We start from the raw sequence: 27,619 nt of genomic DNA on the forward strand, positions 1-27,619 counted from the left end.
TTTTTTTTATACATTGTGTTCTTCTGAGGTCTCTGTTCATAACCAGTGCAAACACGAGGAGGGTCTGCAAATCGAAGTTCCAGCCGCCTAACAGGAATCATCTGGGCACGGTTTCGTAGCCCGATGTACACCATGTGTATACACGAGAGTACACCTGCTGTACCAGGCTCATCATTACTCAAATGTCACTTGTACTTCAAAGTGGAGCTGAACAAAAAAATGAGAGTGAGATTTACAGCATGTCAGCTACTCCTCTCAAACTGCCCTTGTTACCCCTCAGGCAACCTCCCTGAGTATCTGCGCAAACAGCTGCCATGCCGTAAATCTAGACCCTCACCCCTCCTAACTTTTTTCATGTAGCCACATCCTCAGATCCAGGATCTGTTGGGGCAAGGTGTATTTAGTAATGTTGGTCCATACTCATTCGCAAGTTGTTGAATTCAGCTACACCCCCTGAAACAAAGGCTGGTCTTTAAAAATCAAGGCTGCACATGCTAACCTAAGCTAGGCTGAAGAGGTGAATCACAGCTGGCTGCTGGCAGAGCTCCTTGCATGAGGCAGACCATGCTAGGTTAGCAAAGATGGTTCAACAGAAAGACCTTCCTAGCCTGCTTTGACTGTAAGGAGATACTAAACGTGCAGCTTAGGTGGCAGCTGTAAAGGCACCGTAATCCCTAAGTGATCCCTTAGAAATGATCTCCTCCATTCTTACTGCACCTACCGCCTCACAGACTTGGTGCTGGGTCAGCTATAGGAAAAACTGCAAGCAGGCAGAAGTTTAAATTCACTCGTTCCATCAGAGGCACTGCAGCTACCAGAAGTCTGAAGTAGCCAGGGGTTTAAGCTGGCACAACAGTTCTCACTGACAGCCACATGCATCTGGAAACCTGGTTTTGAAGAGACATTTCTCCATAATTAAAAACAACGTACGGGGCACAGATGCTTGGGAGATTTATTTTGCACAGTGGCAGTCTACTGCAGTATTGTGCAAAACATCATAGAAAACAAACATGAAATTCTTGGCAACAGTTTCAAGCTGGACAAATTCACTTCAGGATGACAAAACCACAGCATAACCACTCAGCAAAAATAAATACCCCCAGTCATCATCCCTCCTCCTCCTCCCCCACCAAGGACTGAATAAGACCTTGTTAATATCTCTTGCTTCCGTTTTCTTTTTTATTATTTTATTTCCATCTCTCACTAAGAAATGTAAACCTTCTTGTCTGCTATTGCATTAGAGTGATATATAACAGCTGAAGAGATGGCCCATAGGCAAGAAAGGTGGACAGCAGATAAACACCTCTTCAGTTCTTCTTCTTAAACATCGTTCTGAACTCGTCCGTACCTAATTCCATGAGGTTGTCTCCACGAAACAAAGTTGGGTTGAAGTCTTGTAACATGCATGTTACTAAAAAGGCCCGCTTGAGGAATGAAACAGGTTTGGGACTGAATGGAAAAGCATGTTACAAGCGAGGCCAGGGCAGTGATTGTAGAGAGCTGAACCAGCCTCCTAGGGAAGATATCCTAATCAAAAAAGTGCACGTGGATTTGAAATGTAGCAAAGCACGAATTAACACTGCAGGGCTCTAATTTAATTTTGTCTGTGGGGGAGACCTTCACTGCAACACTCTTAATACGGGGATAGTGTCAAAACTGGGGAGGAAGAGTCAAATTTGCAGAGGAGGAAGAATTTTATTTCTATGTTTCTTTTGGCTACCAATCTAATTAACAGCAACCGTTAATTGGATTGGTAGCCGAAAGGAACTGAAATAAAATCCCCAATTCTAAAGTTATGCAACTGATTTGTGTTTCTTTCTTCTCTTCTCCATTCTGGGCTCTGTGCGGGAACATGTACATTCCTTCTTGTCAATTGTCTCTGCTCACCTTGTGTGCTGACATCCTTCATTCCATGTATGCTTCCTCTACTGAATTCCCCATTTCCTAACGCAGCTCCATTTGCTTTGGATCTGAACGAACACTTGGGGTTTTGTTGGCATTTTGAATGTCTGCCACTTTTTGATGAAACCCAAATTTTATCAGAAAGTTATCGAATGTTTAACCCTTTGTTTTGATACATAGAAATGTCATGTTCACGGATGCATTTATGCTACATTTACAGGAAATCAATAGGCTCCAACTTCTGTTATTAAATATGACTATGACTTATTTTTTAAAATAATTCTTATCTGATTTCCTAACATCCATTTCTTTTATAATGTGTTTTTATAACAGTTTCTTTTCAATTATCATATTTGCTTAATTACTGTAATATGCAAAGACAGCCATATACATACCTTTTCTTTTGGTTTAATTACAACAGACAAATGCCTTAACACCAAAGGTCCATCTAGACTGTACGTGAAGTTAACATTTTCAAACGCTATCATTCCTTGACTTGGCCATTCAGGCGGTGGGTGCTTGTTGGTTTCCCAAGGGGCTTCTCTTTCAAGATCTGTGTATTCCATCACTCTTTCCACTGATATCATCTAAGTGGAAGAAAGAAGACAGGTATCTACAAATTCAGTTTATTGCACACACACTGCATACATATATATATATATATATGTATGTACATTGATTTTGACTGTAAAGATTCAATGCAAATTTTTCCAGAGTTTTTCTCTCAGGTACAGATAGGAGTGCTTGGTACTGTCCTATACTTACTTTATACTACTGAAAAAAAAGAAAAAAATTTCATGTCCTACTACAGACTCCAATATATCACGATCCCTAAATCCATACATAAGCATGAATTTCTAATCAGTGGGATAAATTACAATTTTAAGAATGTGCATAATTGTTAAGAAATTTAAGCTATGGTAGTTATCTGTCAATCCTGGCTAAGATGCCACCACTTCACTGCGTGAAGACAGAGCTAGAAATTAAACTGCCTTATGAGCTACAGGCAGATCCATGATGGCTACTAGCATCAAGTTACCAGCTTCATTTTCCCTTTTTTGTCTTCCTCATTACCACTGCACTAACCCCTAGCAAATCTTTAATATGTTTGTCACAAGTAATTCAAAAATCTAAGATAGCTTTCACCATATCATGGCCTTAATATGCAGCAAAACTTGTTTTCCTGAGCACTTTAAGCCAGATAGGAAGGAAGTGCAGTATTTGCTGTTGTCCCTCGTCTTGTGGGAGGGACGAGAAACAAATATTGAGCTATCTAGACACTTTTTCTTCTCCCTCAGGAAAATAACAGAAGTTCTGTTTAGGCTCTGGTGTGCATCCCTCACTTATATATGTATTCTGTACAATTCATTTTACTTAACTGTATCTATGCACAGGTATGTTCTGAAAAGGCCATCATAAAGACATCTAGTAGGCTTACATTGCCTCGAGTAGCTTTAAGGCCAGAAGTTACCTGGCAATGAGTTCATAGAATAGCTCGGTGGACAGGATCTTGAAGACCATCTAGTTTTAAGCCCCCTACCATGATGGGGAGGGATGCAATCCACTAAATCAGGTTGTCCAGGGCCTCATCCAACCTGGTCTTGAACAGCTTCAGTGATGAGCATCCACAACCTCTCTGGACAACCTGTGCCAGTGTCTCAACAACCTCTGAGTGAAGAATTTCCTCCTCACATCTAATCAAAATCTCCCCTCTAGAAAAGGTTTAAAACCATTCCCCCTTGTCCTGCCATTGCCTGACTGAGCAAAAAGTTGCTTTCCATCTCGTTTATAAGCCCCCTTTAACTATTGAAAAGCTGCAATAAGGTCACACCAAAGCCTTCACTTCTCCAGGCTGAACATCCCCAGCTCCCTCAGCCTGTCTCCCCAGGAGAGGTGCTCCAGCCCTCTGACCACCTTCGTGGCCCTCCCCTGGCCCCGCTCTGACAGCCCCACGCCCTCCTTGTGCTGTGCCCCCAGGCCTGGACGCAGCCCTCCAGGTGTGGCCTCCCCAGGGCAGAGCAGAGCAGAGCAGAGCAGAGGGGCACAATCCCCTCCCTCCCTGCTGGCCACCCCTCTGGTCGGCCTGCTGGGCTGCAGGCACACACTGCTGCTGGTGGCGAGCTGTTTGACCACCAGCACCACCACGTCCTTCTCCGTAGGGCTGCTCCCAGTGAGGTCTTCTCCCAGGCTGTGCTCATGGCTGGGATTGCCCCAGCCCAGGTGCAGCACCTTGCACTTGGCCTTGTTGAACCTCACTAGGTTCACGTGGGCCCACTTCTCAAGCTTGCCCTTTGGATGGATCCCTTCCTTCTGCTGTATCGACTGCACCACTCGGCTTGGTGTCATCTGCACACTTGCTGAGGGTACACTCGATCCCACTGTCTATGTCATTGAGAAAGATACTAAACAGTTCTGGTCCCAAGACAGACCCCTGAGGGACACCGCTCGTCACTGGCTTCCACCAGGCCACAGAGCCATTGACCACCACAGTTCTCTATCTCACTGCCACCTGCCCTTTCCACACTACAAAATAAGCTCCAAAGAGACGCATGCAAAGAAAGACTAACAGCAGAATAGAGAGGAACTGTTCTTGCCTCCCTCAAATATAATCAGCCCGTAATAACAGGGGCTTCTTGTTGGATATCCACCTGTCAAAGAAGTTAATGCTAATCACAGCTCCATAAAATGATCAACTTTCCACAACAAAGGCAGCTAGTGAATGGTGAGTCTTCCTCCTCCAAGGCATTTCTGAATCACGGCCTCAAACACTCGCTACACAGGAACCCCATAGATTTACACTTCTGAATCTTCCTAACCGGTACAGAAAGAAACTCTGAAAGCTTTCTTCCCATTTCTCACCAGTCTGTCACCATTCCCTTATTCATGACTGAAAAATGCTCCGAAGAAGCAGTGTGCTAGACAAAAAAAATAAATACAAACCTATCATGATTTATTTTATCTGTTATCAAACATAGTTTCATTCCTTCTGCTAGAGGACTACATGTATTTCCTGCAGTATGGTCAGCAAATCGTAATTACAAGTAACCTCCAATTGTCAATAGAAAACAGAAAAGCATGCTTATTACATAGTATGTTCATTTTACAATCTTTTTTATTTTCATACACTAACTTAAAGAGTAGATAGGCAAAACAGAGCACGTTAGTAAATATTACAAATTGGTGGAGGGTATTTTACTTCATTTATTTTTAAAAACAAACTCTGAGCAGGACACATGCTTAAATACTTGAAAATATTTGTTAACTTGCACCAATTTAAGGTTTAAGCCTTTGCAGCAATTAACAGGACCATAAAAATTGCAATGAGAGATATAAACAAATTTTTTAAATGCAATAATGCATAACAAAAATTAAAAACCCCAAATCCAAGAAATCTTTAAGAAAAAAATCTCACTGGTACAGGGATTAATTTTACGTAATTTTAGCTACATGCAATGCAGATATCCCCACTGTAACTAGACAGCCTCCTTTCTGCTGTAAAGGGTGATTATAAAGGCTCCCCTACTATCAATGGAGAGGGATGATTCATCTGAATAGACATTCAAAATCAGTCAGACAAATTATACCCTAGAAGAGGCTATTTTTCTCTACTCTGCTGACTCTAAGTGGTGCCTCAATTGCTTGCTAAGGTATTAATGTCCTAAGTTAATTAAGAAGAATCCCATCCTTGAGGCTTTATGTCACAAATACAAAAAGGAAGCAAGAAGCAAAAAAAGGAAGAAGTAAATGTTACCAGGTTTTCGACTTCAGCACTTTGTCTAACACCCCACTGGAACGTTCCCATGAGAGTGATTGCATAAGATAGCGCCAAACCAACCTGCCCCGCATTCAAAGCTGCAGAACAAAGGAAAAACAGAATCAAATAGGTACACTGGTAATTACACAAAACTCGAGTTAACTTCACTTTCATGAGGTTACTTACATGATGGAAGCATCACAGCCAGAATTTTGTTTGGTTACACCATACTTACCATCTGTGCGTTGACGAGTAGCTCCAGGCAGAACAGCTACTTGCAGCATTTTTATTTTTATTTTTTTTTTAAGCTTTGGAAATTATCTGTATGTCTGAAAAGACAATCTTGATTCTTGGCTTTGCACTTTATCTAGCAACTGAGGCTCGATCTCGAAACCATACTTACATATCTTGCTAAGGTCATCCCTACCCAAGCTAAGCATTTTCAGTCATTTTCTAAGGGATTTACATCAGCCCCAAAACCCAAGCAAAAAAGGACTGTAAAATGATCTCAAAATAAGTTACAAACATTTATATCAACTCTGCACAGTTTTAAGTGATCAGATAAAATAACAGGACAGAATATTTCTTCCCCTATTTACATAAACTTTCATTGTGTTCAGTGGGTCTGCTCTCATAAAATAAATTAATTTTGTCTGCCCCAATATTAAGCATGATTGTCTTCTAACTAACTTGAACTTTATCCTAGCATAGCTCTATTGACTTCAAGAGAGCTACTCCTTATCCAGAGGCAAGGAAAGATTCAGGACCATTGTTTTGACTTGTCTTTTTGCATTCTAATAAATTCAAACCTAGCTCAAAATTTTCAGTGTCAAGCAGCACAGAGCGTTCAAATTTTAAAGCACACATGCATATACAGAACACATCCAAAAGAAAAAGAAAAGAAACAAAAACAGCAAATTAGCACTAATTTTCATGTCCAAGATAATTACTTCTTCCTTCATACTTTAGATGACTATCTTGTTCTAGTACATCTAACACAATTACATCCTGGATGATGCATATACTAATGACAGTTCATGAGTGACAGTGAATATAAAATGTATTATTACAAGGTGATTTTCTTTCTCCAACTGGCCTATCCTGCTGATCCAAGGTATTAGACAAGTATCCCTAGGAATTTTAGTTTGCCTTTTGGCCTACTGTGCCATGTGCAGAAAGGAAAAAAGTTGTTAAGAAGCAGCTCTGTGGGTGTTTCAGTATGAAAAGCAAAGCCCTGTAGGGCTAAAAAAGAAAGGCAAAGGTGGGGAAAAAGATTTATTTGTTGTTATTGCTCTGAAAGCCAGAATCTCAACAAAAGCGAAGACTACAGATCTGCAAGTTTGTTTGCACATTTGGGGATGACGGCAGTTGCATGCCTAAGCCTGGAAGATGTCTGAACTGCCTCCAGTATTTGCAGAAAAGGAGATACGGACCCAATGCCCTAGACTGAGGAAGAGATCGTGATCTAGAAAGAAACATTTAACTTAATTACAGTCCTTAAACAATTAGAAACAGTAAACTATGAAAAAGAATTAGACATCACTATACATGGTAATTAATGGGTGAACTCTTTCTAACATCTGTACTTACTCTTGGCGAGAAGCAGGGAACCGAAGGCAACCACTACAACAAAAATGGCACAGATGGCATCCAGACGCACAGCGAACCACCTCGAGGTCGTCAAAAATAGAAACCAGGCCTCTAAATGGTATTTTACAAAGACATTAGTGGATCATTAGAAAACTGAGTTGTATAATAATAATAATAAATTATTTCATGTTGATATTGTAAGTGTTCCTTTCTTTTTTTTTTTCCCCCCCCTTCATTTAAAGTTGTCATCTTCAAGTGCACATCTTTATGGGCAGATGATGATCAGAATATTGTCCAGTTTTCCTGGAATACTCTGACCTAGTTTTCACACTAGCAGCAACCAGGGCTAGCATAAAACACAGTAATAAAAAGAAGAACATTCAAGGCCTGAAGCACAGCCCATTTATTTAAAATGGAAGCCTTTCCCTGACTGTAGTGGACTTGGGATGGGAGTTTTGTACAAAAAGCAGAAGAACAACTACATTTGCTGTAGCCAGACTAGGCTTTTAAACAGAGTGTATCACAACACAACTGCCAGAGCCAAGTCTTTAGAAGACAGCTGCAGCTGGTTAAGCTCCCATTATAGGCAGAGAAGAGCTACTCAATACATTCAGTGGAGCTACAGAGCTATTCAGTTGGCCAAATGCACATAGCTACTTTTGGAGAAGCTCACAGGTGGACATTTCCACTGGGCACTTGCATCTAGGATTCCACAATTTGGTGCTAAACTCCATCCCAGACAGATATTCTGGAGAACAAATACAAGAGACAGCAGCAAAAGATATCGAATACAGAATGCAAAGTGTTTGAACTCAGGGCCAAAAACAGAAGTCAAATGGCTGTAACAAAGTATGGCATTATTTATTGCTTACGATGCAGTCAGATGAATCATTCCAGCTGCTACCAAGTCACAGTAAAAGATTATCACCCCAACCCTTTCTGCATTGCTTGTCATTACTACATGCTAAAAATCAGTCCTGTTCCAACCGAGCAACTTTTCCTTGGCCCTGCGTTGGGAAAGATTCAAACTAGAAAAATCCTTTCCACAAAAAAAAAAGGGGGGGGGGGGGGGAGGAGGTTAAGTCTGTTTTTATGCCAGATCATTTTGGATAGTCGAGTTATGGAGTGACCAGATCAACAACTCAGCCAACAGAGCTGCAGGTAACTCCTGGAGGGCAGCAGGGGGAAAGAGTGAGGATGACAATAGGCAGCCAGGTCAAAGCCAGAGCTGGTGACCTCTTTGCATCAGCTCTACCTGCTTGTGCCTGATTTAGCAGCTGGTTTCATTAAACAAAAGATCCTGGGTATGGTTTCGTGGACAGTCATATCCCTAGGCTCAGGTAATGATATATGCAGAAAGGAGAGACACATTGTCACAAACCTTGTTTGAGAAATGCAATTTACCATCAAAACGTAAGCACCTCTCTGAAACCCAGGAGCTGAGTATCCCAGGAAACAGAGCTGATGCCGGCCGGCTTCCCGGTGACATGAAAGGTCATTTTTAGTGCGATAGCACAGTTGTAAGACCAGGAAATGGGCCACCTGCATTGTAGGTTTTCAGCTCCAAGGTTTTACTCCACTGATCCTGTTTTACAGGAAGGCGCACTGAATTGTCTGCTGGAGATGGATCATTCCGCAATCTGCCTGTGTAATCGGGGCCACCGTGTGCAGGAACATGACATTCTTGGGACCTAACAAAAACTCACCATGATGCAACTTCTGATGACTCAAGAGCTCTCTTATGGAGATGTTGCACTGGCAGGAAGGAAGCTCAGGCTTCGGTCAGACCTCAAGTCTTTTAGATGTTTTTTTATCTACAGGTTATTTAACATCAAATTCATAGCCACCCCTGAACCGGGGTTTGAAGGGAGCGTCCCATTTTCCAGGCTCAGCCTTAAATAGAGTGGAGGAGACTAGTCCAGCAAAAGCACTAAACAAGAACACTGCTGACTGGAACAGCCTTCTGTGATGCAAGAAATAGTTCAAACCTCTTTGGAGCACTTCAGAAGCCAACACTCCAACTCTCTGACCTACTAGGAAAGGGTAATCCTGTTCTAACTAGATTAGAAACAGTGTTTATATTCCTTTGACCCGACCCTAAAATACAAGAAAACATTTATAAAAAAGGTCACAGTCCTTTTGCGTAGTGAAACTTACATATGCAGTTTATAAATATGCCTTTTAATATAAAATTTAAACAACGTGTTCTCTTACTACCAGCTACTGACAAATTGATTCGGCCAAATAAGTAGCAAGATGAAAATACTAAGAAACGGGAAATTCGGATCTAGAGCTGCCTCCCTGGAAGGTGTGTGTCCTCAGTCACAAATGACTGGGCTCAACACAAAGCTAGGTGGGCAAGTTTCCACGGCATGGGATAAACACTGAGTCAGAAAAGATCATCTGGTCTGGAAACTTAGCAGTCCATAAATGAGAAAAAAGCCACAGGATATACTATCATATACTTGATGACAGGGAAATTCAAGGTCTTACCTAACAAACACCGAATTGCAAGCTTGCATTCTGCTGCACCTTGAAGAACGTTCTTATACAGAGTATTTAATTGACAGTAAAAACTCAGTGCAAACCTAAATCACATTTCTTTTCCTTGCAGAATACTAATACTTTTATAACTTCTGGTCATGTTAATACTGTTTTTATGTTTAAGCCCTGAGTACCACTCAAAGTAAAAAAGAAGAGGGATTTACAAAACTTTTCCAAGATGATCATTTAGATATTAAATATCTCTGCCCACTCCTAGCACATTACTTAATATTTAATGCTTCATAATATAACTTGTCATCTCCCCCCCCTTTTAAAGTTGGAATCCAGGAAAATGTCAAAATGACGCTTTAAATATTCTTATCAGGCACACTTTAAAATGTTTATCTTAGACATTGTTAAAACATAAGCATGGGTATTTCAAATTATATCACAGCCCAAAGTAAACTCTCAAAATCTAGACAGATAATAACTTTTTTGTTCTAACAGAGAAATTTGACCCTAAAGAGACAAATGCACAGCTCCTACTGATTTTAATGTACATTATATACATGTCGCTGAGGGCAAAAGATATTTCCCTCCTACAAAGCAAGTATTTGATTTTTCACGTCAATTCATCACAAACCTGAGTGGAGGTCTTGGTGTGCATCAAATAGTTTTTGAAATCTTTCCTCTGCTTTCAAAGCCCGAATAGTCCAAAGTCCCTGGAGGGATGATGACAAGTGGGAGAACACTGGACTTCGAGCTACAAAGGGAAAAGAGAGTAACGTAGCAATAGCTGAAGGGCAACATTTAATTCTTTTTGTACCATGCTAATCTTTAATCCTTTGTATTTAACCATACAAGTTACTGTACTGCATACTTTTAGAATAAATATGCTATATCTTTGACCAAAGTCCTCTTACTCTGTCAGAATCAGACAGGCAAATTCATTTGTACAAAAACATCCTCAATTTTTTAACAATTACTGTCACTGAAGGAATTCTTTGAGCTTTATTAATGACATGAGGCAAACATGTTTGTTGTTGGTAATCCTTAATAGTTCCTAACCTAGACAAGTTCAAGTCAGGCACGAGAAACAGATTACGTCAGAAACACCATTAGGATGTGCATGTAAGACCTAGCGTGCTCATAACTAACTTTACTTTTAGAGTGTTAAACTGACATACCTAAGGTTTATCATTACACGAAACAGGAGTTAAGCATGGAATTCACTGCTTGAGAAGAAAGGCAATAAGGAAGCTATTTTCATAACAAAAGAACCTTTGATGGATTGTCTATAAAATGCTAGCATTTCACATAATAGTAAGCAGGGTTCAAGCTGACATCAAGTCCCACCAAGCTACATACTTGTGGATTCTAGACGTTTAATATCTCTTGAAGTGTCTAAGAAATATCGTCGAAGAAAAATGAAAAGAATAAATAGCGGAATTAAGGGGATGAGTATCCAAGGAATCACTGCCACAGCCACAGCTACCACACCAAAAATCTGTAGGAGAGTCTGCAACACAATAGAAACAAAATAAAAAAAAAATTATTTGCCAGAAGAACTTAATTTAGAACATGTATAAAACTGTTTAACACTATTGAAACACTTAAACGTTTAAACAAAACTACCAAATTTTAGAGTGGATGCATTGTGTAACATGAACTACATCTAATTTTAAGCGACTTGAGGAATTTACAGTAATACATAAATTGACTAATTGTGCAGTTTATGGTTTTCTTATTAATTATTTTTTATTTAAGAAACATCTTTACAAAATTAATCGACTGAACATCAGCATCTCACTTTATGGGCTATTCTGTGACTGCTGGAACAAAACAGAAAGTAATTAATGGAACAGACAAATCATCTTTGATAAACCCAAGCTATCTGGTGAATGAATCTGAGATTGTTTTTACTCGAGGTAAAAAGAAAGACAGTTGAAAGACTGACTTTCAGTTAAAAGACTGACTTTCAACACAGACTTGTAAGTCTATAATAGAAACAACTGTGCCTCATATAAGAAGAAAACATGGTATCAGAGAAAGTGAGTTTTCTCTTTCCAAAGGACTGTATGGTGAAATGTTACAAATAAGAAGAAAACATCAAACATTGCCAGGAAAAGCTTCACAAGAGGCTAGTTCTACCAGGTTCACTTAGGAGTACAAGTTAGATGCCTGGGCTGGGCCTGAACTTACTCTTAGAAAACCAGATATAAGGTGGAATGAAACTTTGTTGTTTAGGACAGTGGATGCCAGCCCAAATTTTGGAATTAAATTTAATGTTAAAAATATAGACCACTGCAGACCATTTTACATCCTTCACATCAAACTTTCAGTTGAAGATATTGTGAAAAAAAAACAGTATCTGCACACAAATTCCTTTCAGGACACCAGCTCGGGGATTCCTGGCATACTGAAATCGGGGTGTGCTTGTTTGCTCCTGAAAAAGGGGAAAAAAAACATCTAAGCACACAAAACAGAAACCCACCCTGTACAAAAAACAGACCACAGAAATTCCAGTTCAATGCTAAATTCCTCTATTATATTCATTAACAAATTTCTTAGAGCTGGCAGCATTTTCCAAAATGTCTCTTCTTTAATGACTGCACAGAAGCCACCTTCTTCATCATCACATATGATGCCTAAGTGGATTTCAGCAGAATTTTCTCTCTGCTTGATATCTGGATGCCAAAAATGCACTAGTGACCACTGTATCTCGAGAACGTGTGTCTTGTAGGCTTCTGTCCCATTATCGATGCATCAGGTTGGAAAAGTTGAGCAGTGAAAGCGCTCAGACTGGATAGCAGTGAGCTGCCTGGATTTTCAAACACTTTGGGTGGAACTGCGTATCAAGCTGTGTGCTTCCTGTTATGCTCCTTGTAGCCTCCCCACACCCCGTACAACCAAAACTAAGCACAACCTTTTCCCCTACATCTGTGCTTTCTCGAGGTTTCTCCAACTTCACCCGAATTTCACCTGACCAAAGAGCAAACCCACACACCTTGTGCGTTACAACTGCACGAGTCAGCACAACTCAAGTCTTAGGCTCTAGGCAAGATCTTTGCTCACGATAGAAGATTTATCAGCCGAACAGCCTCGCATGTCACAGATCCTCAAAGCACATTATAGGGTCCCATAAATCCATTAAGGAAAATAGCTACAGGGTAGGCGTGGGGCAGGAGCTCTGAAGGAAGCCGTATTGTACCACTCCACTGCTCATCAGTGGGTGAAGTTATCGATGGCATCACGTTGTTCGACCTTCGAGATACACAGGGCAGATTGCAAACGTTTTACCTGGATTTCATCACGGAGAGGTAAGGCGGCAGTGAGAGTGCCCGGGATTTCACTCGGATCAATTACTCCAGTGGTTATGTCAGCACAAGGCGAAACAAAGCACCCTGACTCCTCAGCAGCGCTGCTGCCAGCCCTTCCCTGCACCTTCTGCCTCTCCAGAACCCCACGAGCTATTTTGGTTTTGTTGTGAAGAAGGGATAAGGAGGGAAATGCAGATTCCTGACCTCCTTCAAATCTTCTACTGTCTAGACCACTGCTTCCCCTAGCATTACTCCTCGTCTCTGCCAAGCCTTTCGGCCATCCACATTACCTAGTTTCTGAAGGCTCCCTTACCTCCATCCTCAACAGAGACCCAAGACAGTTCCTTCCCTCTGACAACTCACTCCCAAACCTGGTTTATTCGTCTCCTGCCTTCCCCTTCTCCCTCAGTAAGCTCTGTTGTACTGCGAGCCAGCCGTCTGCTTCCCAGGCAGGCGTGAAAAGCAGTCTGTTCTGCCTCCTCACACAACCAGCCACACACAAGACGTGAAACATCGAGGAAAGCTGCTTCAAGGAAAAGAATTACAAGGAAAACAAAACATTTCTTTAAAAAAAGGCGCTAAACTGAAGTTTTAGTGATAATAATCTACAATATGTTGCGAAGAGCCGGTAGAGGTGGGAGTAAGACTATTAGGATCCAGCTCAAGTAAACAAAGCCTTGCTAGGACGAAAACACAGGGAAGGAAAAGATGGTTAGGATGACTAAAATAAAAATCTGACACCGCCTTTGGAAGGAATTTTAGATGAGCCTGCACCACCTTATCATTATAAAAATTTATGATAGGGTGGATCAGTCATGTGTGTTGTTTTTTGGAAAACCAAACTTGCATATAAATTAACTCTTAATGAAGTCGTCTGAAAGCCAGACACAACTATTTGCAGGCTGTAATCACGCAGCTACCGTGTGAGGTAAGGCAAAGGTTCCAGTTCCTGCGTTTCACAACAGACAACCAACCTCTTCGGCCGCGCTTCCAGCAGGATCGCCGCGTGCTAGCAGGACCACCCCAAAAAATCAGGAGGTTGACAATGATAACATGAGCAGCTGGACCACTTTCTTCTCTGGAGACGAGCAGTGACCGAGGCAGCCAGTCTGCACAGCCAGAAACGCTCAGTGTGTCTACACCTTGTCGAGCAGAAGCAGCTTAGGGTTGGGAATCAAAAGGCTAAGCACAATAGGAAATTTCCCTGCATCCAAGAAATATGGCTTATAAAACCAGCATCTTCTATCAAGCTTCTTAATTTCAGCATTTAAAAATCTTTTTTAATGGGAAAAAAAAAAAAAAAAAGGGAAAATCTAATTAATTTGCTTCCAAACGTGTCCACATTCAAATTTGCTTCAGTTTCCCTGGAGAAAGAAGAACGTCACACTCATGGACCAGTCCTTAGATCACATACTTTATCCTGAGAATACAGAAAAACCCGTGCTGTTTCTGTCGGGGTCATCGCCTTGAGGCTTTCCTCACACTTTGGTCAGCCACACCACTCACTGTAGCTTATTTTTCCTCAAGAAAGCTCCTGTCTTACCGCAGTCCTCCAGCAGAGCAAGCTTAGTCTCCTAGAAACCTCTGGGGAAGTGAACGCTCTGATCAGCACATCCATGTGTGCAACACGTGCCTTCCCTTCATCTTCTGGTCATCTACAGATCTGTAACTCTTACAGACACTGTCAGTGATATTCTGGACTTTCTGTCTCGAAAGGGTTTTGCTGTAGGAAGAACAAGGTATTTCTGTACCCCAACCACTCAACAGAACAAGCATTTCACTCCAGGTTATGAAAAGAACCGTAAAAATCTGGAAAAACACGAGACTTGCAAATCGCAAGCTATCAGCCTTTCCCTTTGTTGCATAAACTACACCATTTAGCTAATGGCAGAAATCTTACGAGAAATTGTAAACCATTTGGAGCCATTCATTAAAGTCAACAGACTGAAACGCAGAGGTGAAATTTGGAGAGTTCAAGATGTCTCAGAAGAGTGTCCATCCTCCATCCACAGATCACTGCCACTCCACACCAGTGATGCCCCGAGCTCGATGTATCGTGCTTGACTTTGAAAAACACACGTGGAGCCCAAGAGGTGGGGTTTGAGACTCAGAAACCTGAATGGAGGAGTCCACACGTGAGCTTCAGAGCTAAAAGTTTACAAAGTGATAAGAGTGAAACATGAAGTAGACACCTAGTGACCCAACAGTGGGCTCTAGAGAAATACTGAACTAACTGCAGCCCAAGCACCGACAGCATAAAACGTAGACATTTAATTTTGATGACTGAACGTGCTGTCAATTCCCACCCAACAACCGCAGTGACCCAGCACTGGTTTTTATCAATATTTAAGTGGAAGTCAAAACACGCCTCCCCCCAGCTCCTCTTCCCCGGACCCCAAAATGCGCTTCCAAAGATTCATCAGCCCATGGACACTGCCAGGAAGCCCCACTAATTTAATAACAGCAACTGTTCATGATCAGGATTTCGAGTTAGCAGCCTTAACTGCATGAAGGTAGGGCACTCACAGCCAGGCTCTGCTGTCTGAAACAAAGCCAGGTCAAGAAACTACAAAACCCCACTCTGTCCGTACACGCTTGGCATCCCCTTCCTCCTCCCCTTCCCCTGGCTAAAATTATTTCCTCATTGGCTCTGCCAGATAACTGCACGCACAATCAATCCCTGATCCACTTCTGACATTTTCCTTTTTCCTTGAACACTTTTTTTTGTTTGTTTTAGTTTGTTTGGGGATGTGTTTTTTCAAAAAAAGACTGTTTGAAGCGACCGTGCAGCTCTGTTACAGCCCGACTACATGCATGGTTGGCTGTGCTGGCACACCAGAGGGGCGAGGAGACATCGTAATGAGCAGATCAGAGCTCGGCCCAGCTGCATCCAGCACAGCATATCCAACCACACTGTAGATTTGTACATTTTTTTTCCTTCTTTATTGCTCAAACAGAAAACATCCACACAGAAACCCATCACCTCTGTACAATAATCCTCGGACATAAACAGCCCTACTTTGTTTTGCTCAGATAAAGTGACTGATTGTGTAGTCTTGTCTTGTCTTTAAACTATCTTTTGAATAAAATCTACATTTTTTTCTTTCCAAACTGATTAAAAGAGGTAGAAATATGGTTGTTTACATTATTGCTTGCATCAAACCATCAGCAAGAGATTTGTCTAGAAAAAGCGAGACTTATGAGTAGAGGAGGAAAAATGCTGCGTGTAACTCCAACACTTGAAAGCCATCCCAGACACGGGCCAGTGACATGAATCCTTGACAGGAATGACAGCCCTCAGTCAGCATTACTTTAACCTTAGGAAAATGCACACCCACAAGAAGATCTGGGAATAGAAAGACAAGACAAGACAACCAAAGCACTGGAAGTGGGGAAAAAGGCACAGCTTGGAAAGAAATTAACATTTTAATTTCAGATAAAGTGATTGAAAGAAGAAAAAAAACAAACTTAAGAGCTAAATACTGCCAGCTCCACAAGCTTCAAAACCAGCAAGCTCACGTTATCTTGTACACGATGCTCTCTCCTCCTCAGAACCTTGCTGTCAGTAAGAACAAGCCCACGAGGTTATGTGGCTAAATCCATGTCACTGCAAATGGCCCGAACACGTCTGTCAGATTCACCATGGAAATGTGTTTGAAACGAGCGCTCACGTCCTTCATGCTAGTACCTTCCATTTATTCTCGTCTCTGTGAGCTAGCCTTTCTGGATCGTTGTTTTTCCAAGTGAACAAGCATACACTCAGCTCCTCAGGGCAGATGTTTTTTTGTGCCACCAATATGCTTATTCATTTGACTTGGCATGCGTTTAAGTGAGAAGCCTTAATATTTGTTTGAGATCATGTTGGACTGTGTCCAAGCGTTCTTTAACAAGTTCAACAAGTGACCTTATAGCAAAAAGGGTCTTTTCTTTAATACACTGGCACTGCCACCATCCTGTTGTATTTAAACAGCATCCTGTCATCACTAATCTTTCACCCCATAATAAATGTTAAAATAGGCTTTCTGGCACCTTGTGCTGAGATCTCACGCAGGTCTCAGCCCCAGCTCCCAAAATCCGTACATTGTCTGAGTCTTCCAAGTACCAATGTTTTAGAAAACACATGCACAACCAAGCTCTGGACTTGGTGACACTCAAAATATCCATCCTTTAAAACTTTGCATGAAATTCCTACATCATATAGAGGTTATTTTCCTTTTAAAAATAAATTATCTTCACCCGTGTGTGAAGTTCGTTGTCAGGGTCCTTTGGCCATGGCAATAACTTAGTTCCAGCTAATAGAAATTCTCCATGAAAACACAGGCTTTTAGCAGAGCCAAAGCCACAGCCCCTATTTACACATCTCGTATGTTCCCGTTCATCGTCTCCAATACTGACCTGTTCAGGAAAAAGGGCAGAGCTTGCAGATGTCTGTGCACAACCTATTTCTCTATTTATGAGCACTAAAAAGTCCCCATTAGGACCTCTAAGTTGATTTTCTCAAATGCTTTGCTACCATTGCACTTTGTGCCCGCTAAGCATTTCAGCACAAAGTCTTCTCAGTGATTTGGGCAAGCAAGGCACAGCTTTGCCAAGAGGATCTACAGGAGAGAGATCCTCTTCTTGAAGTTAGTGGGGAGTTAGTCATAGCGTTACTTGGATTTCCCTACAAAAATGATTTCTCTCCCCTTACTAACAACAAGTTAATGCATTTTGCTCTTCAGCTAGGTTTGTTTTTTTCTTCCTTCAACGTCCACACTCCCTTGGCTATACTTACACTGTTCCTCTCCCAAAGGGAAAAAAAAAATCCTCAGGCACAAAAACGACTCCCATAAACGATAGTGCCCTTTGTACCACAAAAAATACATCCTCCTGCGGGACAGCTGAGATGCCAAGCACAACTTCACATGGTCGTTTGAGGAAACAGCAGTAACCAGAAGAGTGTACAACACGCGTACACACACGCTTTGTTTTCTCAACAGCTCATGCCACAACCTGCCCGAAACGATACAGAAAAATGCCTGGCACCAGCCAACCCTCCCAGAGCTTCTCTTCTTCTCAGGTAGCGGAAAACATCCCTTGCCACCCTATCAGCCTAGGGATTTTGTGATCTATATGTGAACAAGGGGTCTCACACACCCCATGCTCCCCCAGGAATACCAGCATGCGTGGTCACTTCGTTGGCTGCTCCAGTTGCTCCAAGGTTCCCAGTGCGCTTTTATAGCTCCTCGGCCAGTCCCTGCTGCCAAATGGGTGGCATTTTTAAAAGAAATTAAGAAATTAAGAAACTACTACACATGGTGCATTTCCTATTTCATTCTTACTCATATGTTCAGTACTTTATCAGCAAAGACTGATCGACCAATATTTGTCCTTGGCCTTAATCTACTTTCAACTCTTCTAAAAGGGGGTTTTCCTTCAGTGGTGTATATAAAAATATATATATATATAAATTATATATATATTTATATATATATATATATATATATTACAGAGAATAAAATCAAAATTCAATAACTACTTCACCACTTTCAGGATAACAGATTATAGGAGGCAGATCTCACAGCCATACAAAACGCTGCAAAGAAGCAGATACAAAAAGGACAGTTTGACACCTCCAGTACAACACGCTGGATGCTGAGGTACTAAGAAGGGAAGGGACCACAGAAAGCAGTCAGGCTCCCAGGGCTCTCCCCAAGCAGCATCTCCCGTTGCCACTGCTGGGGAATGAACACTGATCAAGACAGGCCATCAGCTTTACTTGCTGTATGTACTTATGTGACAGTCCATTCACTTACTTGCTAAAATATTACTCACCGCCCCTGCAAGGGATTCTTCTGAGCCATTATTGTCTGATGACATTATTGTCATGATGGCATTAGTGTAACCTGTTTGTCTCTACTGTGCGTATTTTTCCCCAGTTCTTCCCAATGTCTGGCAAATTTCTGCTTACCACAAATGCAGCTGCTCCGTATGTTGCAGTTTTGCAACTCCAGCTTGAAGCTGTATGGACTTTTCCGCCCCAGGCCTCTTGTCCTCGATGCCAGAGCAGCCCCCCGCCCTCCCTAAGAATACCTCATTTTCAACTTTGTGGCCTTTTCTGCTCAGCCAAGTCTAAGTGTTGGGCCAGAAGTGAGTTCAATTCAGTCTCAGCCATTTTAAAAGCTTTCTGTTACATCTGAACTGCGGGCTCTCCTGTTAGAAAGGATGCCAGTTCTTCAGTAATGCAGTCCTTCAGCCTGACATCAGTTACAAGCTTTTAAGCATTTTACTGTTTGTTCTTGCTATTTAAAACATACTACCTCCTGTTCTTCACTGGTTACTCCCCTTCCTAGAAGAGATGCAAAAAATGCTTTTTAGCCTATTTTTGTCCCCCCCCAATTTCCCAGAGCTTTGCAGCTCCAGTAGTGCTACAAAACATAACTTTTCCTATTCAGAATAAACTCTTGATTCATAATTCTGAAGAATTATATACTGTTTTGCAGTCCCTTGGTGCTGGGATGCCCAACAGTGGCCTGACACGTCCAGCACCCACACTGTAACTCACCTGCACACCACCACAGGTTTCATCCAGTTCAGCCATTCTCTACGGCTGCAAGTAAAAAGACCTTTTACGAGTTTATTTATGGCAAAGCATCCACACATACATACCAGAGCAAACAGCTGATACCAGGTCTGACCCTCAAATTCAGACTTCTATCAGTAACTGATTTTTTTTTTTCCCCCTCATGTTATGCTGAACTGAAGAATGGACCATTTGATCAGATGCCAAAGCCAGCACATTCTCAGTTTTGGAAGGGAAGATTTAAACCCTTTCTTTTAGCATGAAAGGAGCGACTTTTATAATAGCAGCTCTGCTTGTTTAAACATTAGACTGATTTCAAAACCCAGTGTGAAAAAAAAAAAAAAAAAAAGAGAAAAAGAAAAGAAAATGGGACATGACTGTGGAAGAAAATGCACTCAGCACCCTATTCTTCAACTGTTTGGGAACAGCCATCAGCTACCCCTTGAAAGAGCTTATCCCCACACACAGAATTTTATGATTTCAAGACTGCAATCCAAATTAATCAAAAATTGTAAGTGATACAAAGCCTGTAATGTAAACATAAGACAAAGGGCTGTAAGCTTCCCAAGGACATTTGACATTCAGTTCCCCAGTGAATTCTCTTCTTCTGCTGTATGAAACTGCCCACTCTGCAGCCACTGCCTTTTGAAGAAGGAACTCATTGGGAATTTTTACATCAGATGTAGAGCTCCCCAGCCAGCCACAGTATCAGCGTCAGATCTCATGAAAAACACAAAAACAGTTCCTACATGCTGCATGCCATGTACACACAACCCTGGCAGCATGTTTTTATGAGATGCAGCCTTTTTTTGCTGAAGATAATTCTTTGTCCCACATGTTTGTTTTGGGCATCACTATGCATCCTGATTTAACACACGCACCAGTTATATGGCTTAGTAATTCCAATTACCTCGAAGTTTCCCCTTCCCTCTTGAATCAACAGTAAAATCTCCGGTCCTTTTGCCAAACAGTGAAATCCTACTTTGTTTGTAAGCACACGCGTCCTATCTGTAGCATATCAGTAGTTTAAGGCAATCTAGAAGATTTGTACTTATCACCATTTGGAACAGGATTGTTACACTCTATGACTGACAGCAGAATTAAAAGATTTCGAGCTACTGTGAAGTGTTGGGAATGTTAATGATCTTCTAAAGTCTTTAAAAAATAACAATCAGTTTGAGCTAAGGATATGAAAAGGGTACAATAATGCTTAAAAAGTCAGGTAAACATATATAAATAATAATAAAAATCCCCTCTCGGACACCAAAAGGAAAAGTTGAACCAAAAAGATTAAGTTCATTTATATCAGAGCACTTCTTCACTGTCTTTCACAGTAAGAAAAGCAACCAAAAAAATACCTTCCGACACATACAAAGAGCCTCAGCCAAACTGAACCTCTCTCTGAAATTCTTACGAATTCCACCTTAACCAAAAGGGGAGAAAATTCCAGATTACACAGAGCTGGGCCACGTCAGTGGACTTCCATAGGACTCTACGGCTTTCTAGGAGCTGAAAGTGTAACTGAGAGCAACCCTATAAAGAACAAAGAGAAGTCAAATGGAGAAGAGATGATTTAAACCTGATCAACATTTTGTATGTATTAATTTCAGTCAGACATACCAAAATACTGTAAGAAAACCGACATTTTTGACTTTCTATCACTAAGCCACAACCTGCAGAAAATCTTAGGTATATTAAGAGGAAGACTGCATCTTACAGGACTTGTGTGCTCTAGACAAAGAATACAGATTTCCACTAAGCGAAAGCTGGCTTTATTTTTCTGAAAAGTCCTATATTGAGAATGTCACTATTCCACATGTCATTGAAAAAAAAGAAAGCAATACCCCAGTAACAGAAGTAATATCTGTATCTGCCATTCAAATTAAGTATAAAAAATAAAAATAAAAGACAGAAGATGAACAAGAAAAAGAGAATAGCACTAAAGGACACACAAGGAAGCAAGATGACAAACGTAGTGAAATCACATTTTTCACTATTATTTTATCCTCTTATGTTAAATATGGGGTTACACCTTCCAATTTTATTAGTACAGCCAATACTACATAAATATAAACCCTAAAATACTTTAAAAGTTACATTATGTTCCCACAGTGATTTGTTTTGTTACTGCAGTGATATCTGCTGGCTTGATACTAATATGTGGAAAACGAGATACACGTCGATTTTTATGAAAAATTCTGTGCACTCATGTAAACAGGAAAAAAAAATGGGGTGAAGAAAAGGATTGGGATGGATTACAGATGATTTTGTGAAAAGAGATCTTTAGCCTTCCTCATAAACATTGAGGTCCATGTAAATGGTAATTTATCTCTCAGCAGTGACTCTGGACTCTATGTGCCTTATCTGATCCACATATGAACGACGTGAGGACGTAGGCAGCTCATATGATGCAAGACATCCTTCAGTTCAAAGGTAGATGATGACAGGTCCAGAGCAAAGACCAGCCATAGCTTTGGCATAGATTATCTCCACTGCTGGTCGCCATCAAGAAGACTAATTGGCTACTGGGATTTAACAATCGAGGCATTCAATGACAGAGGAGCAAAAGGTCAGTGAAGAACTGCATTATTTAGACAAGTGTCTATGCTAAACTCATGGCTCCTGCAGGTTGGTCCTGGAGGCACAAGTGCAACCCAAGCCTCTCCCACCCCTCTTCTTTTTGGGGAGGGGGGAGGGATGGACGATGACAGGGTGGGCAGAATAGACAGGGGTTTTTTTGTTTGTTTGTTTCTAAAGTAATCCCTTTTGAATTCAACAGATAAAAAAGGCAAAATTGAAAGTACATACAAGTATCAAGTGACTACGCTAGAAATTATTATTTTTACAAGGATCATTTCAATCTTCTCTCAAATTAGAGTTCAAAAGCAACCAATAATAATAATAATAATAAAAAGCCCTATTTTTCTTTCAGTTTTAATTGGCTTTTCATTATGTACTAGCAGATGCTGTAATGTGCATCTTGGGAATGTACAGCTAGAATTTTAGTTCGACAGGGAAAGTTCAGTGAGATTTCAGTAGTCAGGTGCCAGTAAGAAACTTTTTTATTTTTTTAAACTATGCTTTTATCATTTAAATCTCAGCATAACTGCAGAGTTTTCGGATATAACCATCATACACAACTATCAGGACTCACCAGAAGGGTAACCAAATTGCGTCTCCAAGATATGGGTTTGCATAGCAGGCTATAAAGAACTTGCTGACGTTTAATGCAGATCTCACCACTGGTTGTGTTATCATGATGTATTTTATGATTATATTTCACATACAAACACACACAAAGAACTATTACAAACACAAGGATCTCTTGAAACCATCTTGCACATACGTACATACGTACAAACTTCAGTAAACTGAAAAAAAACACAACAACAACAAAAAAAATCCCTACCCCTCATAGGAATCACAAAATAACAAAGTCATTGTTAAACTAAAAGATACTGGAATTCCTTCTACACACTTTCCCTGACATCTTCACACAATAAAATGCAGGGGTCAGCGGTACTGAAACAAGCAACGGCAGTTCCACCCTTTTGCACATATGAAACCAAGTGACCCAAGCTATTATTCCAGTCTGAGGCACTTTTTGTTCCTAATATCCAGATGCAGCAGCTTTCTTTCTTTTTTTTTTTTTTTTCCTCCTCCTTTTATTTTATTTTATTTTAAAAAGAAATGACTGTGGACACCTCCTTCACATTTTCCTTTTCTTCAGCATTTTCACTTCATAAAGCTGCAGTCAATGTGTTTTGTGTGTGGTGAGAAGGGAATGGCACATTCAGTGGTGGTCTCAGCCACAGCCTACATTGGTGGCTCAAGTAGTCTCAGGATTAGGTCTTTGTGTGTGATGAAAGGATATGAAAAGTCAGTTATTTAAACGCAGTCAAGCTGTTGATTTTGGGGAGGAAAAAGGTTTTGCAATTCAGTTTTCCTCAATAAATCACTGCCCTTTTCCAAGGGCAGCTGCAGATAGTTCACATGTTCACAGTGTTCTCCAGAAACAAAACAAATCATGATTTTCCCCCCCTCAGTCCAACACAGGGGAAGAAATCAAAGTGAAGGGGCCATTGCATGGAGTTACTTAAATTCACTAGAAACTAAAGCAGAGGATCAACTCTCTTAAAAGGTAATGAGATCAATGAAGAATTAAAAGGACAAGAAGGTACAGGGAAAAAAAAGCCACCCTTTAAAACTTATAATATAATTAACAGAAAAGAAGAATACACTCCAGCACTGGAATACACTTCAGCATCCTATATATATCCTGTCAGTTTATAGATACAATTTCCAACTAACAGCACATCACTCTGTGTGCTCATCCTCCATCACCCTGAGACCCCATTTCAAAGACGTTAAGCCTCTACAAATCTACCTCAAATCAAAGTGGGAGTCAGGTACTGAAAACAAGCCTGTGATGAGCCCTCACATATGTAGCACCCACATTACCAGCCACTTAGGAATATCCAGGCTAATGTGTATAAAACACTACTGAATGGATTGGATTCCTCATTCCTAATACTTTCTCATGAAATGCTTTTATTCTGTTCCTTGATGGATATTCTCTCGAGCTAGCAGAGTGTGTTTTATCAGTGCTGCGCTGAGTTAGATGTGGCTGTGCATTGTAACCACGATATTTCAAACTACAAGCCCCACACCTATCGGTGAAGTCTGCATCAACAGGGCTGAAGGCAGGAGGAGGAACAACAGCTGGTTAAAACACTCGGGACATCAGCTGGTATTTTCAGAGGAGCCTAAGAAAATTAAGTAACAATTTCCCAGTCATCTGAAATGGCACCTGACTTCCTTAGGGCCCTTTGAACTTATTTATAGGATGCTCAAGTTCCTATCAACCAAATAAACCATTTCTGCCATTACTTATATTTGGGTAGCACTTTTAAGCTGTTGTTAGGCCTGCCCTCTGATTAAGCTAATAAAAATATAAATATAGCATACAGATCTAAATGAAGTAGTTGTTTAAATCCTCTTAGAAGGTTTTAAAGCACTATAATGGCATTTATACAAGTAGACTCATACCTGAAGAGATTTAAGATATGTCAAAAAAGGTAACTTGGAATAGGAAAAAGGAGAAGTGAGGCTAAGGAGGTTAACAGCACTAAAGCAAGGGATTAAAAATATGCAAGCTCACCAGCAAAAATACACCACCACTGCCAAACAAGTTAATTCAGCTCTTTGATTATCTGAGAAGCAACCTTCAAAACCTTAATTAAAATCTGATTTTGCAAACATATTTAGTGTTGTATTTAGTAAAACAGCAAGCATTGTAGAGAACACAACATCGCGTTTTATTTTTCACACAGAAGAGCTTCTAGAAGATAAGACAGGCTCATTTAGACCATTTGCAGGACTGAGGACTGTTTCTTTTTTAATTTAATGAGCTCTGAACTGGGCTGTAAATTTACAATTTAAGGTATCTCAGTTGAAGTGTATAACTTACGTTTGGTTTCTTTTCTGTTTCTTTTTCAGCTGCTACCCACTGAGCTCTGTTCAACAGCCACATAGTTAAATATAGCCATAAACATGTTCTCATAAAAGAGACTTCTTTTTGACTTATAAATCTTACAGATGCAGTAATTTCTACAAATAGATAGTCAACTGCACTAACATGACATTTCTCATAAGCTGTTAAATTCCTAAGTTAAGATGAAAAAGTGACTGCCTCCTCCTAGGAAGGATCTCTTTCCCTCAGCCTCTCCAAAGACAGGTATGCTGTATTTTAGTGCACTTAAAACCTAAGGAAGAAAGGATGGAAGGAAACTCTAGACAGAGTGAGAGTTGCTCGTTTGGGAGCTACTGTGAAGCAGCAGTTCCACAAAGTCCAACCAGGTTTTCAGAAAAACACACAAGACCTATGATGCATTTTTAAGCTTGACACCGACCTTCTAGTTTTGCTTTAATGGCTAAGCGTACAGTATCCATCCACTGTCTTGAACATAAGTGATTGTTTCTTCTTCATTGGTCCTTTGGAAAATGTAAAAATTTGATTCTTTTACTTTAAGGAATTAATTTTCATCCAGTATAGCTGTCTAGACTAATCATGCTCATTATGACTGTAGTGCAGTGTATAAATCTTATTAGGGACTCAAAAAGAACATTATCAGTTTTTAGCATTGCCTTAAAATCTGTGCTCAATGTAATTATGAAATTCTCCAAACTAATAGATTTTAATTATTAATTTATAGGTATTGAAATGGGCTCACATTGTAGTTTTCGAGTGCCCAATCACGCTGTGTTTATTTGTGCAGAAATGATGCACACACACACTCGCTAATATAGTAAAAGGCTGGAATGCTTCACAATGGTCTCAGCAATAACTCAGAAAAAGGAGCACTTCTTCAATGCAAATCCGCTCAAGAAAAGCTTCTACACACAAAGTAAGATGAACCAGTTACTGCATTGTTTATGAAGTTTCACTTGATTCCTCCTGACAACCATTTAAACAATGAATGTTGGGAAATGTCTCTCAGAGAATCAATGACAATGGCCGGGATCAGAGCTTTTATATTTAGCTAATACTGTTTTTAGAACGGAGAAAATATTTCTTCCTGAAGGGATTATAGGAGGTCTTATAGAAGACACCTGCAAACAAAACAACCGACAAAAGATCTCTATCATAATTGATAACAGTTATCCTTTGTAGAGATCTGTGCTTCTTCAGAAATAAATGTTACATCTTTGCTATCGAATTTCAAAAGGCATCAACTAATCAGCAAGCCGGCTGATCAAGAATTAGAAGTTTTCAAAAACCTGCCAAAAAGGAAGTGTTTTTGTCTTATGGATAGCAGCCTATTATTAAACAGCAGCAAGTTCCTAAGTTTTCTCCCTGATGCCAAAGGGTACAGAGCACTATTGGAGCATACTGGACATATAACATCTTCTTTTAAAAAAGAAAACTTATCACTTAAAACACAAACTTTTGTATTTTAACAATATATATATATATATATATTTTTTTTTTTTACATAATTTTTGACATTTTTTTAAATAGCGTAGTTAACAGAAATGCCTGAAGTAATCAGCATGAGGGGAGATGCAGTTTACAGGATGAGCTTGAAAGAAGAAAACAATCGCATTCACAGTAACAGCCTTCACTCTTCTATCCCAGATCAGTAAAGTTTTGGTAATCATGTACTGCCTGGACTATGTGTTCACTGGTCAAATTGCTAGGCTTTCCAATTCAGTCGTAGATGTGGTCCTCTGCTCGTGTACCACGCACACAGGTTACGTCCTTCCCCAGCTTGCTCCTGGAGCAAAGCAGCTGGTCCTCTCAGAAAACAACAACAAAAACCACTGTGTAGTTCTCAAGACAATTTGCTTCAGGGTCTGCTCCCAAAAGGAAGTATGGACAAGACCACACCAATTTTGTCTCCCTCTGCTTACACAGAGTTCTCTAACATTTTCCCAGCAAATTTTGCATCCTCAGACAACCCCGCATGCCTTTAAACCACATGACAGGGCATGCAAAACACCCACTCAGTTTCTTGCAATAAAAACACCATGCAAGTGGGCTGCAACACAACTCTCGTGTTATTACATTATTATAAATGCACAGAACGAAGGAAAAAGGGTTAATCATTTTATTTCAAGATTTCAGGACCCAGAGGATGCTCTGGCCAAGACTGGTATGTAGAATGTACATTATCCAGTCTTCTATAAAGACGACAAACTTGTGTAAACACAAACCCCTCTGCATTGCTTAGTCTAATAGAAAAGGACCTTTACGCAGAAGAAATGGTTTTGACTTTGTGGATATAACCCCTATGTAAAGAGGAGAGGATAAGGATTGCACAACAGCCTGAACTTCCAGACAAATAGAAAGACATTTATGTATTGTCCAAAGAGAGCTGAAATAAAGTATTCTGTCTAATAAAGGACAGTTAATAAGACTGAAGAAAATTTGGAATCTCTGTAAACAGTAAAAAATGAGTAGTATACTATAAAAAGATGTTTATATTTTACTTTCAGGAAATAATT

At 40.4% G+C, this 27,619-nt stretch overlaps 1 protein-coding gene across 4 annotated transcripts in view; it reads right to left on the reverse strand.

Moving 5' to 3' along the window:
- The window catches only part of ABCC4 (ATP binding cassette subfamily C member 4 (PEL blood group)), a 149,264-nt gene that overhangs the window by 39,414 nt on the left and 82,231 nt on the right, over positions 1–27,619 (reverse strand). For all 4 annotated transcript variants that reach the window (XM_084506830.1, XM_084506832.1, XM_084506833.1 and 1 more), the window contains 5 exons: positions 11,099–11,249; positions 10,374–10,493; positions 7,247–7,357; positions 5,654–5,754; positions 2,298–2,489 (listed from right to left, as the gene is read on the reverse strand). In XM_084506830.1, the coding sequence (XP_084362956.1) occupies positions 2,298–2,489; positions 5,654–5,754; positions 7,247–7,357; positions 10,374–10,493; positions 11,099–11,249 (675 nt within the window). The remainder of the gene's footprint in view (positions 1–2,297; positions 2,490–5,653; positions 5,755–7,246; positions 7,358–10,373; positions 10,494–11,098; positions 11,250–27,619) is intronic.

This window comes from Aythya ferina, assembly GCF_964211825.1.
Source record: "Aythya ferina genome assembly, chromosome: 1".
NCBI classification, from domain to species: Eukaryota; Metazoa; Chordata; class Aves; order Anseriformes; family Anatidae; genus Aythya; species Aythya ferina.